The sequence below is a fragment of the Melopsittacus undulatus genome, chromosome 1 (genome assembly GCF_012275295.1).
Source record: "Melopsittacus undulatus isolate bMelUnd1 chromosome 1, bMelUnd1.mat.Z, whole genome shotgun sequence".
Classification (NCBI taxonomy): Eukaryota; Metazoa; Chordata; class Aves; order Psittaciformes; family Psittaculidae; genus Melopsittacus; species Melopsittacus undulatus.
The window spans coordinates 56,047,544-56,061,202 of NC_047527.1; the positions used below are offsets into that span (position 1 = coordinate 56,047,544).

Genomic DNA, 13,659 nt, shown 5'->3' on the forward strand with positions numbered 1-13,659 from the left:
AAGAGTGAGTGTTAAAACAACCACATTTCCAATGCAAATTTTCAAATCAAAGCTAGGAGTGTAATGACAGTATCTTTGAGACAATGGGATAGAAATACTATGCGAATTAAAGACTATCCTTAGTGGCAAGCAGGATTGCTTTTCAGTGGTATAATAATAAAAAGTCTACACCGTGATGTATAAAATAGAAATTACATGAAAACATTTTACTTTGGGTGGACCGATAAACAAAATGCCCTTTTCCAGTCACAGTAATGAGTCAGACACTGCAATGCGCTATCAACTGATTTTGTTCCTTTGTTTTTTAACTTAAAATATCTTCATTTTAAGCATTTATTAATATATTCATAGTCTTTATTTCCATGACTTTTAAATACTAAAACCAGTAACACAATGATCCCTATGAGCAGGACTGAAAAAAGAAGCCAATCTTTTGTCAGGTTTTTAACCACTTCTAATCCTGTCTCATCACCATGTTACAGAAAATACATACAGGAACATCTCTTCAAAGCATTCTTATATAAAAGCAGCGTGTGTGATCACATTTCCTTTGACCAGTCAATAAGTATTCCTTATATTCCCTCAGTCAGGTCATGACCATCTGAATACATATTTACCATCTGGTACCATAGCTGCACTCTACACTTCAGCCAATAGCTTAGCTAATTCTAAGTACTAAGGAATTTTAAAAGATAAAGGTAGTGGAGGATTCTCTTGGGATAAGCATTCCACAGTTTAATAGATCTCATAATCAGGAACTCTGACTTATATCTTATCCTTTATAAATTTAATTGAATCATAGAATCATAGAATAGTTAGGGCTGGAAAGGAGCTTAAGGTCATCTAGCTCCAACCCCCCTGCCATGAGCAGGGGCACCTCACACTAAACCATGTCTACAAAAGCTTTGTCCAACCTGGCCTTGAACACCAGCAGGGGTTTTATACTCTGTTGTGATATCTTTTCTGTGTTTTATTTTGGCTCCTTCAGAATGTTTACTTTCTTCAAATAAGCAGACACTTCTACAAAACCTTTTTGCAGACATCATTCAGCTAAATGAAATACAGTAGATTAAAAGAAATGTGAAGTTACTAGGTCAGTTCAGTGATTCTTTTCTTACATGTGGAAATAAACTGACATATCTAATTTAGATTGAATATGAGGAACCTAATAAGATGTGTCCCAGTAGCAGCTAGGAATAGCTTTTTACTTCAAAGCAAAACACTCCCTTCCTCTGCTGTGCAAATATGGTTTTATGCTTTTTCAGCTAGAAAAATCATTTAAGACCCAATGTAGGCCATCATCCTTTTTTATATAAAAGTTACAGACAGTGGCATACAGAGTTTACAAAAACTACATGACAGTGGTATGCACTAATTACAAAATTTATTTATTGTTAAAGTTCCTTATAATAAAAAGATTAAATTATAATGTAAGTGCAAATATGGTTGAGTGTTCAAGGCTATTTTCCTGCATAAACGAATAAAACCTCTAGATTGAGAAAGGATCAGACTGTTATACTTTTTGTATTAAATACCACGTGAAAACACAAGGTATTCTATTAACGCTACTGAGACTACCTGTGGAATAAGGATTTATTCAGAGTATAACCCACATAAATCTATAGATCTAATTCTAAAACACATTTTTCACCATCTTCAACAGCATGCACAGCTGTTTTCTCTCTATTCCTGTCCATGGAATTAATTACTAATATGTACAATATTATGTCAAATGAAAGTTATTTTGTCACATCTGCTTGACAGCTGTTCAACACAAATGTTAAAGTCATACAGTGCATCTGTATTACCTGTGCATATTTTAAAGCTATTTTGTAGCTGCTCATTCATATTGCCATCCTAGCTTGAGACTAGCGAGAACCAGTATTCCTTATGACCAGATGCTGCTTCATCTGCATCTGCTCAGATCACACTTCCTCCCCACCCATGTATTTTTCCACCTATAAATGTCATGAGTAATGTTTCTGCCCTTAGCAGACCTCCTATTGGAAATAGTTCAAGATTTTAAAACTCTTAAAAGTTTTATTTTTAGCTGACAGCAATTTAAACTCTGCACTGACACATTTCCACTAAGCCCACATGCCCTGGTTTTCTCCAGTGACCAGCAGTTGTAACAAACATTAAGGGAAGGGGGAAGAGAAACATATCACATCATTTTCTTTAACTTGATGATGAGCAGCTTTTACCTGTGGAAAAGTATCAGTTGATTACATATTGAAATTTCTTTAAAATAAGTACCTGATGGAAGAGAGGTAAATAAAAACTAGGGAGGTTGCTTTTTCCAGGTGAACAATTTTGAACATATTTTATGACCTTGTATCTAAAATTGCTGCTGGGTTGTAATATAATTAAGGGTAAAGAAATATTCTGAGACAACTTTATATTCATTATGTAATGGTTGGAAAAATACAATGGGAAATTAATTTTAAAGTCAGATTTAAGTCCCGCAGAATGATCATTTTCAAAAGTGGATTAACATTAAGGCATTTTATTATCTTATTATCTAAAGTTATACATAAAGTTTTATAACTATCAGCTTAACATTTTAAAGATTCCTAATATTGTTATAATAAAACTGGCTACTGCAGATAATTTTATATTCCATAATAAAAAAATAAATCTGTGCTGGTAAATCTGACATCCTTTAAACTCTTAGTAAAAGGAAAAAAAGCCTGTATTCGGATAGCATTTTGTACTAAGTACAGTAATATATAATGTGCTGATTGTAGTATTTAGATTGAGTATTGATTCTAACTTGAACTGGTTTTGTTTTTTTCTATCTTATTTTCTAAATTAAGTATTGGTTTATGCATTTTGCAATAATTCAATTAAAAACTAAAATGGCAGCAAACACTTGCTGATGTTGCAAAAGGTCTTTATTTTTACACTTATAGGAAAACACATTTGTTTTAGTTTTATCATCTGAAGAACAATAAATAGACGATTTTGTGAGCAATTCTGATAATGGTGTTAAAATATCTAGGGTCTATTTTTTCACAGAGTTATATTTATATAATGAAGCATTATACAAATACACATGTTTAACTGTAGTTAATGAATATATTCAACTGCAACAGCGAAAATCTGCCTTAGCTTTGGAAACAGTTTAAAGCTTGTGCATGACAGAATATTTACAATATCTATATATGGCTTCTATTCCTCATTTTGTACTTCCAGGGCCCATTATTTTTCAGTATCCAGAATAGAGTATAAATATCCAAAGTAGCACAGTTTACATTCAGTCACCTAAATAGCCATGAGATTTTCTAATGTCGCTTTCCATACCTTCACCTAAAGAGATGTCTGGTGTGATTTCCAAAAAGATCTCTACATCTAAGACTTTCCAGGAAAAACACTTGGGCATTTATTTTTCATGCTTAAATGTGGGATGATCTCCTTTTAAAAAATCCACTATTTTTTTTGGTTGCTGAGATTTAGGGAAACAAAGCAACAAATGAAAGAGTAACTAATCTCCCACACTTCTATGGGAAGCATACATGCCTGCAAGATTTTTAAAGTGAGGTCCCCAGTCTCTAAGGTAGTCATAACTCTGATCAGCATCTGACATGTTTGAACCTAAAGAGCTGAGGGATCCTGCCAAAGAGCCAGTCCCCTCAAATGCATAGGTCTGAAGTGAGTCATATGGAGGAACAGTAAGATCTGTATTAGCTTCTTCAAGCTTCTCTGAAATGAATTGCCTGAAGATAGCACTGTCAGGGCCAACCTGCAAAGACTGTCTGTAGAGGCTGTGGACTTCTGTGGTAACCTTCTTCCGAGGTTTATGCGTTCTAATGACAGTGCGGGTCCTCAGTGCTGAAATATCAAAGGCTTCTGTGTCCTCCTCACCACCTCCTTCATCGTCATACCTGACAATGTTCTCTCTGAATTCTTCCATTTTCTCTGAAAAGGGAGACTTCTTCCTCTGCTGCCTTATGGCTAGAATGGCCAAAAAGAACACTGACAAAAAAAAAAAAAAGTAAAACCAAAAAGCACAAGGGAAAAAATAAGGAGAAAATAGGCCCAGAAATTTTGAATGTGCTTAGAAGAATTAAAAACTGTAATGTTTCTTAATATCAGTGCTATCCAATATGAAGCTACATATTAACCTATTATGCATATTATATATTATAAATATTAACAAATTTATAGAGCTGTAATTTTTATGAATTTTATGGTTTCAAGATGAGCATAATATGTGCTAGAAAAGTAGCTAAAAAGGGACTTATAAAATAAGTGAATGAAATTGAGCAGTTCTTTAGCTAGAGAGGAGTTTGAAACTGATGGAAATACAGGTCATATTTTTTGAAACTCTTTTGGTTTATCACAAAATATGTCAACTTAATATTCAAAATTTAAGTTTTTAATCTCTCACTCTGTCTCAGATCAAAGCCTAGGAAGATCAAATGAAAACTGAGGCAAACGAGCAAGTTGGTTGATTCATTTCATTCTGTAGACTATGCAGGATGTGGTTCAATCATTTTTTATATGCTGGTTAGGATATTTGAAGACTATATGTTACATAACATTGTAACAGTACTTTCTACCAAAGCCTATGAATCAGACCACCTTGTTTCTCTCTTATATGATTTCTTTTTTCAATCTCATCTTAATGCATTATTTTCTAATCTTATCTCATTCCATTTTTAGCTGAATGATCCTTGGAAATAGTCTGCAACTTCCATAGAGATTAATTATTTTAGTTCTTAACTAAATCTTAGTGCAGACCTATTTAATAAGTAGTTTATGGGCAATATTTTTTTACTCAGGACATAACATGATACAATTACCAGCAATGACAGGACTTTACCTTGCACAGGGCTATGTGGCACCTGAAGTAGGACTTTATTTCTGCATACTTTCTGTATACTATTTCATTTGATTGCGATATACTAACACAAAACTTGAAAGCATTTGAAGCAAAAAATTTGCAGTTTTATTTTATATTTACAAGACCCAGATAGTTTCAACTGTCCATCAGCTTTGCATGATGAACTCCTCTAATGGTGAGCATGATGATACAAGAAAACAGAAAAAAATGAAACCTTAGGTTCTAGATAAAAGCGGTAAATGTTATAAAACCACTATCTATAGAAACTCCTATTATCTAATTTTAAATAATTACAAAAATACAGTTGAAGATTTAATGCATTTAAAATATTTGTGCCTGTAAAGAGTATGGTAGGTTAGTTTTTTTTTCTTTCTGATTAATATGTTTATCTATATGCTTGCTTTGACTTTTGTGATATCCGTAGGACCAGTGGACACCAAGGGTTTATTCCAGCTGGAGAAAGGACCTCTCTGCAAGCAACCTAGAAGCCCTTGATGAATAATTCCTCTGATGGTCTAGATAATACAGTGATATAGTCTGCCTGATCTTCAGTCTCTTAAGTGCATAACACAAAGTGACTAGGTTCAGATATCCTGCAACAATCAAAGAAAACCTGAAATCCACACTGGCCTACCTGTAAGCTCACACTGACTACAAGGTTTAAGGCAGGATTTCAGTCAGGGGAACTGTTTTCCAGTGCCACTTCTGAAGATTGCCTGGGACCGAGAAAGCTCAAATTTAAATAAGGTAACTCTGTCAGTACAGGCAAGTCTAGAAGCTAGAAATTCGCTTGTATGTTCCTGTTTTCTCTGTTCAAAACCAGGAGATGGAAGTAGGAGAACAGAGTATTTCTGGACTTTGCTACGCAGTCAAAAAATGGCTAGGGTCTTGCCAAGGGTATTCCCATCTAGACAGAATAAATATGAGTTGCTCTTCCATTGTTTTCATCCTTGCAGTATCTATTCAATGTGCTCATAGGGATAAACAAAAACATATATATTTTTTTATGTAAGCCATGCTGTTTCTGCAGTTTCCTGCCTGTCACCTTGTCCTGAGAGTTCAAAGCTGTATGAAGATGCTGACTCATAATTAACAGGTAAACATGCTGCTTCTGGGTAACTTATTTAACTATGGGACTAAATTATGGACTTTCATTTTAGGAAAAAGTTCAGAGAGTTATCAACAAGAGATTCAGTAGAGAGGTCAAAGGTACAAACAGGAAATAATTAGAGCCAGTTTCTATCCTTATGCTAAGGAAAATAAGCTGTAACACTCTGGACAGAATGCAGAATATTGGTGATTTTAAAAACATTAATTTCTTTTTTCACTAGTGTAAGCTCAAAATAATTCCATTACCTTTATTGAAATCATCTTTCTTATCTTCTGTTGTTACTATGACAGATCAAAATACAGCATCAGAATAGAGCTGCAAGCCTCCAGTTTCAACCCTCATCTTTTTCTTGTAGTTAATTACGATATGCTTAGTGTTGTACACCGTTATTTATAGGCTAGTAGAGGTCATATTATATAATGTATAACTACATAATCTTGCAGTCGTTTTGAGGAATTTTTGGATATGGCATTTTATGAAGCATACACCTACATATATAGGTCTGTCATATTAAACAGACAACAGGGATTTCAAAGTCTTTTTCTGTATCTTTATTGGCATCAATTTGAATTTGGTCTTGAGGCCCATGATCACTATCAGTTACCAAGCTCTAAGGTCAGTCATTTTGCCTTGAAAAAAAACAACCTACCCATCTTTGTCCCTTCTCTTTCTTTCCTGGCTACCATACCTTAGCCTCCCTAACTCAGACACATACAGAGTTTCAGGATGGATATTTAACCTTTAGGGAATGACTTAGTGCAGTGTGTCCACTGTTATAATGTGCCAGTCACTGAATGCTGCAGGTATATCCTTTTGCTGAAGAAAAGGCACATGCATTTTACATTGTAACAATGATAGCAGAATCTTCTCCAGGTGAAGAAGCAGTTTCTGGAGTGCTGTCAGTTCAGTATGCCTTGCAACAGACATAGTCCCATGCAGTGCAGCAACAGCCAGCCTTAGGGGCCTGCTCTGGTTTTAAGCATCATTTGTCAGATATGCATAACCCTTTGCAAAGGCACAACTCCCGTGAATTTAAATTGCTCTCAAACCCACTTTACACATCCACAAGGTCCCATATGTAATGGAGGCTAATATGGTGTCTCCTAAGAAGAAAAAAATGTCCAACATTTGGAGAAAAGGTTATGTGGACATGCAACTGTATTAATTGACATAGAAACTCCCTGCTTGCTTATGGATTTGCTTTCTGAGAGTATCATATCCTATTTTTGCTTTATTACTTTTTATTGATCTTAGCTTTATATTCGGCATATCTAAGGCAGAATGAGTAGGGTGCTGCTTCTTTATAATATATTCTTATACTAGCGAATTTTCTTATTTAGTGCTGTCTTCAGCTTTACTTGGACACAGCATGGATTTTGGAGTCTCAAATCTTTATTATTATCAATGCTGGAGGAGTAGGTAGGACCATGACTCAATTAGAAGCAACTTGAAGGACATTGTGTTAGAATTCTAATGTAGGGGGGAGAGGGGAAGGGAGATGGAAGAGAGAGAATTGTAGTTAAGAAAACAGAAAACAAATTAAACATTTGCCTTACTGCATTTTTTTTCTAATTTTTTTTTCTAAGTAGCACAGTACTTCCTGCCTTCCAGTCAAAGGAAAGGGAACATCTTTGTCACTTGACCAAGCCCACTGTAGAAGGAAATAAATTAATTAGTCTTAATCATACATACCTAGGAGTATCAACATGCAAGCCAAAACAGCAACTAAAGCTTCAGTGCTGAGACCCACAGAGTACATGAAAGCTCCATATCGACAGTAGAAGGTATTAACTTTGGTGTCACAGTCACAGACAGTGACAGTGAGAGTATTTGTGCTCGTCAGTGGTGGAGTTCCATTATCCAGAATTAAGATGGGCAAGTAGAAAAAAAATTGTTCTTGCCTCCTGAAGCCACTTTTTGCTGTGAAAATTCCAGCTGTGTTATCTAGAAGATAAATGATTATGCATTATACGCATTTATCACTTTCTAACAACTGTAAAACTCCAGTGGAATCTGACTTATTTAAAAACAATGGTGCTGTTCAAAGCTACATACTCATAAAACTAAAAAAGTAAACCAGACACTGACCCGTAGTGGGTTTTCTGTGTGAATAAATTTCATTTACTTTTGACACATGTATTCCAGGGGCAATAAAAAAATAATCTAGGAGCTGCTTTTAATGTTCAGAGCTAAAAAACATCCTACTGTGTTCAGTACGTGACACCTGCTCAGACTAATTAATTGGTTCTTAAAATGGTTCCGTATAACCAGCTGCTACCAATCCAGCAGTTCACAGACGAAATATAGACGGTTTACCAATCAAAAGGCTTCAAAAATGTGTCTGGAAGCACACAGAGCAAGCAGGTGGAAAGGGAAAGAGGACAAAGCAAGAAAAAATTCCACTAAGAGAGTATTTTATTTCCTTCCCTGACTCAAGAACTGGAGCTAGCTGAGCTCCTACCATCTAATTTAGTGAAAAGTTAGCAGAGGCTCTTATCTTGCTTTATATCTATTAGTGTTTAGATATCAGTTCTACACAAGAAACGGTAAGTTCAGTTCCTCTTGCGTATCAACTAACTCAGATCTGAAACTTAGATACAGATGTGGCTAATTTGTTTTAAACAAGCTATGTGTAATAGAAAGAAGAAAAATCTGTAAATATTTACATGTCAGAATTGTTTTATCATAGAATGGTGAATTACTGCATATGTGCAGACACATACATAGGAAAATAAAAAAGTATTTCTACCATTATATACATAAAATACATTTATACAAAAAGTCTACTAAAGTTGACTCCCTCACATTTAAATTCTTCTAGGTTTCTGTCATAGCTCAGAAAGTAACTGTAAGATAAAATGCTCCAGATCTGTAGAGTCAGTTTTGCTTTTGCCTAAGACTATCCCAATTCATGCTGTCATTTGTAAGAAACGAAGTGGAATGAGGGAGATTGAAAGCTCTTGATACTATATTTTAAAAGATATTTTCCCCCCATCAATAGCCACCAAAAGGAATTGGGTATATGGCCTTATGTGCGGCTCTACTCAGGATTTGTGCAGAATGAGCAAAGATAGAAAAGGCTTGTGGCTTGTACACAATTTGACCTTAATATAATCTTTTCTTGGCACTAAGAGGTTAGTGAAGCTAGGAATTGAAATACATATTAATACATTTACTAACTTTGATCATATTGAGAGTGGTTTGCCATTTAATATAATTTGAATTTCCAAAACTTATTTCCATTGATTTATTCACCTAACTAGAACATTCAAATACTTAATGAAGTCAATAAGAACAATGTGTACTTTAGCTGAGCCTGAAAAATCTCTTCTTTCTTTCTAGTCTCAGTAGACTGACTTTAAGTGTTCATCTTCCCTGAAATTTCATCAGATATAACACTCATGTTTTCACTGCAGACTGGTTTTGCTTGATATGTCTCTATACCACTCTTTTAAGAACAGTCTCAATCACTATTGGTTCTGAATAATATTAAAATATATACAGAATATATTCATATGATGTCATCAGTAATCAGCATATAAAGTTTAAAATGTATGAGGAAATAATATTTGTGTTTAGAATTTTAGTCTTGATGAAGTGGTGAATTAACAGACATACTAACAGCAATCTTCTCTTTCTGTCAACACTGTTTCTTAGACAAATAGATAATTTATCTAGAAAGCTGGTATTTCCCACCATATCCAACATTAAGAAAATTAATTTTAAGGAATGTCAATGTATTTTTCATCTCGACATATTTTTCTTTCTTGAAATAAAACTGGCTTTTTCTCTTTGTGTTACTCATCTGAAAAAAAGGAAACTAAACTGTTTGGTATTATTGATTTATTGCTTTGTAATGTTTATCATTTATGATGACAATTTCTATTAAGTAGAGATTATAAAACTAGTGATGTGAGGACCACTAAAAGCGTGGTGTTCTTTAGGAAGGTCTTAAAGAGCTGCATGAATGACACTACCTTGATTATCTTTGACAGTAAAAAGTGAGTTGTTTTTGACCTCCTGAGCCAATGAGAAGTTAAAATGGTGACCTTCTGCTGAGTCATCTTGATCCACTGCGCTGATGCTTTGAATTAGCTGGAAACAGATAAACAGATTTGTTTAAGAATACAAGTATTTACTTGTGCTTCAAAACAATAAAACAACATGACAGGTATGTTAAACTGTTAATGCTAGAGATGTGATCTGTGCATATGCATTGAGTGCATGTATGCACTCACAAATATATGCCTTCTACATCCAAACATGCTATTGAGACTCGTATTCTGCAAATACCCTTCTTTGAGTTTTCATCTATTTGAGAGAGGCAAGCATTAAAATCTCGAGGAAATGTAAAAAGATTTTCTAGATAAAAAGACCAGGAGTAGAGGAAATTTCCGTTAATGAAAAAAATAATTGTATAGTCAGTGTTTTGTCCTTTATTTTCCAAGGTGAAAAGTATATCATTCTACATTTGAACAAATCCCTCTATACAAAATGTATTTCCTTCTAGCCCACAAATATATTGGCATCATTCAACTGATGCATTGTAGCTCCAGTAAGTGAAATAGGGTGATAAGTTCATCTGCTGAATTGTTGATTCTGAATATTATAACAGATTGATTATGGAACTTCTTGACTCTTTTTTTTTCAAGACAGCAAAATAACCTTCATTTACAAATATGTCAACTCATTTAGTCACTGCAAGATAAAAAACCCCAACAGTTATGATTCAAAATAATATCTTTCATGTCCATAAACAACCACACTACAGTTAACAAAAATATTTCTGCTTAAAAAGAGCTTATATTTGTTATTTTGATCAATAAATATTTAATGAACTAACCATCAACATAGATTAGTAAGTCAGTATCCTTGCTGATCAGAAAGAAAGCAAATGAGACAAGACCACTAACTTTCAAAAAAGCTAGTACTCAATTTGAACTTGACTCTATTTTACCAATTATCTGTCTTGTAGATATTTATAACCAAGAGACTTGAAGCCGAACTTTCCCCGAACCAGAAAGCATGTGAATGCTAGAAGCAGTGCTTTAAAAGCAAACCAGTAAGTCAATGGAAGTGGCTATAGTTTTCTATCTGTGTCTTTGAAAACTCTTTCCTGATTAAACCATTTTTCAGAGATCTAAGACTTCAGCACATATTCTTTTTCTTTTCAAGCAAGCTAAGTCTGATGAAATCATCACTGCAGAGTGTAAAATGTGTCTTGCATCTCAGAAGTTTTGTATTCTTAGTGCTGTTCCCTTTTTATATGAAATTTATTTCAAATCCCTGTTTTTACTCTGTGCAAAAGTGAGTACACTTGAGATTTTTTTTATTGCCACTAATCAGAGGAGAGATCAGGGGTGTACCTAGTGCCAATGTAAAAATGACGAAGCTTCTTGAGGAAGTTTTTTTCCCTTTCCTCAGAGCAAAAAAAAGAAATAAAATAGCTAAGGTAGTACAAATACAGGTATAGGCATGCAGATCAAGAAATCAGAGAAAAGCCATAACTGAACACTAAAATTACCTTGATAGTAAACTACGGGCTTCATTTTTTCTAAGGGGTTATAGCTCCCAGAATATGTTCAACATGATCAGCAGAAGAGAACTACATACCCAGTCTAAAACCTGAACAATGGCACATTTTCATTATAATATTCTGCCATATACCTCACAAATTAAAAAAAAAAAAACAAAAACAAAAACAAAAAAAAGCCCCAAAAAAACAAGCCAAACCTACAAAAAACCAAAACCCTAACTAAACTGCATTGACTTTTGTTAATAATTTCCTGGTAACATCTCCAAGGCTGTAGCTGAGAAAAGACTTTGTATGTCTGTCCATACAATTCAGTGTGTCAGGCTAGACTGAAGATGAAGAGTGTCATGGTTTGAGTATGTTTTGAGGGTGTTTTTGTTCAAGGTTTTTTTCCAGCCAGGTGGAGGAGGGGAGTCCGGGAGGAAGGAGAGACAGGGCACCTGACCCAGGCTAGTCAATGAGGTGTTCCATACCATAGCACGTGATGCCCAGGATGCATACTGGGAAAGAGAGAGCTGGAGGGATGGAGCTCTGGAGAAAAATGGAGGAGGGAACACATGGTGCTCGGCCAAGCAGGGTGGAGTGAGTTATGGGTCGGTGGCTGGTGGGGTGTTGTATTCTTTTCACTTGCTGTTTGCTGTATCATTATTATTTGTAGTAGTGAATGGCAGTAGGGGTTTTGTGTTATGCCTTAGCAATTAAACCGTTCTTATCTCAATCCGTGGGGGCTACATTCTTTGTATTCTCCTTCCGAACTCTCCAGGAGTTAGGGGACTTGGTTTAAACCACGACAAAGAGTAACACAGCAATCTACACAGACATCTTAGCCACATTTAATTTTATTTGTTTTGTTCTGTTTCTAGTTGAGTTACTTGGCAGAAAAGAATTACCTACTCACTCACCAATGGAACAAATCAAAACAAACCAAACCAGAAGCATTAATTATACTTCTAGTTTTCATTTACATTAACAGTTATTCAATCAGATAGTTGCAATGTCTTTGAAAAGTATATTTTTAGGAGCTTCTCATGTTTGAATATCATAAAATTATTGCAGTTGTGACTTAGTTACTGTTTTGCTATTTCATTAGTAACTTTCACTAAGTTACATACAGAAGGTATTTGCCTCCATGAATTCTATCTATATCTAATCCAATCCCTAAAATTCTGAGGAGTATCTGGCTAGCTGAAAAAATCAGCCACCTTCCTTTTTTTTGATCTGTACTATGTTGTTATTCAACACAAACCTAAAACTCTTGAGATTATTCTAGACATACTCACATGCCTTTAAGGATTCACCTTACAAGCAGGGGAACATCTGGAACATAAGAAGAGGGCAAACCCTTATTGTTTATTTTTTCACTATAACACTTCCACTAAGATGCAGCAAAACCCAGATGAGTCTATGAAATATTCAGAGAGCAATAGGCAGCTCTGATTTTGCTGAGTAAAGAAAAAGTCACCCAGAGAGAAGGGAAACTTTTTTTCTTTTTCTGCTTTCCTAGGCTTTTTTACATCTAAACTATGAGGCTTTGGCCTTTCACTAGGGAAGCAGGAATCACAGACTAAAGAACTGCATTTACTGTTTGTGAGTTAAGGTTTAAAAATACCTTACATTTAATGCGCAAAGTAAATAGAGTGAATGATGTGTTGTTTTTGCAAGGTTTTATCAGTGGTTGTATTGACTATACTGAAATATAATTACTGTATAATCTCTTATTTCAAATATCATTAACCTAGAAGCCTTAATAATCCAGCAGTCCATTTGAAAATATAAATCTTTTTTAAATTCAGATTCATTAACTTGATTTTTCTTGAAAAACTGATTTAAGTTCATAGGTGTGGGTCTCATTTACTATTTCTTTCTAAACACACTGAGATCACTTGTGGGAACATCAAGGGTTACTTTGATCAAAGATCACAAAGAGATGTGGCCTGTTATACTCAACTTCTTCATCCACCTGATTAGTAGTTGCTTTCAGATAATAAATATCATTAGTTAAGGAGCCTAAGATATCAGTTACAACTCTCATATCTCATGGATATTTTGTAAATACTTCTGGACTGAATGTATAGCTGCAGGTTGTCTTAGAAATAACAAGGTATGGAGTAGATGTCAGCTTGGTAGTCTTGATGAAAATATATTGAAAATTAATTTCCTCAGTTACAA

The 13,659-nt window shown here is 34.6% G+C and overlaps 1 protein-coding gene across 1 annotated transcript in view; it reads right to left on the reverse strand.

Moving 5' to 3' along the window:
* Positions 1-3,484: 3,484 nt before the first annotated feature.
* LOC101868001 (cadherin-19) overlaps positions 3,485-13,659 on the reverse strand; it is a 33,813-nt gene continuing 23,638 nt past the window's right edge. Inside the window, exons 9-11 of the mRNA XM_005153452.3 lie at positions 9,935-10,052; positions 7,650-7,901; positions 3,485-3,975 (exon numbers count right to left, since the gene is read on the reverse strand). Coding sequence (XP_005153509.1) covers positions 3,485-3,975; positions 7,650-7,901; positions 9,935-10,052 — 861 coding nt within the window. The remainder of the gene's footprint in view (positions 3,976-7,649; positions 7,902-9,934; positions 10,053-13,659) is intronic.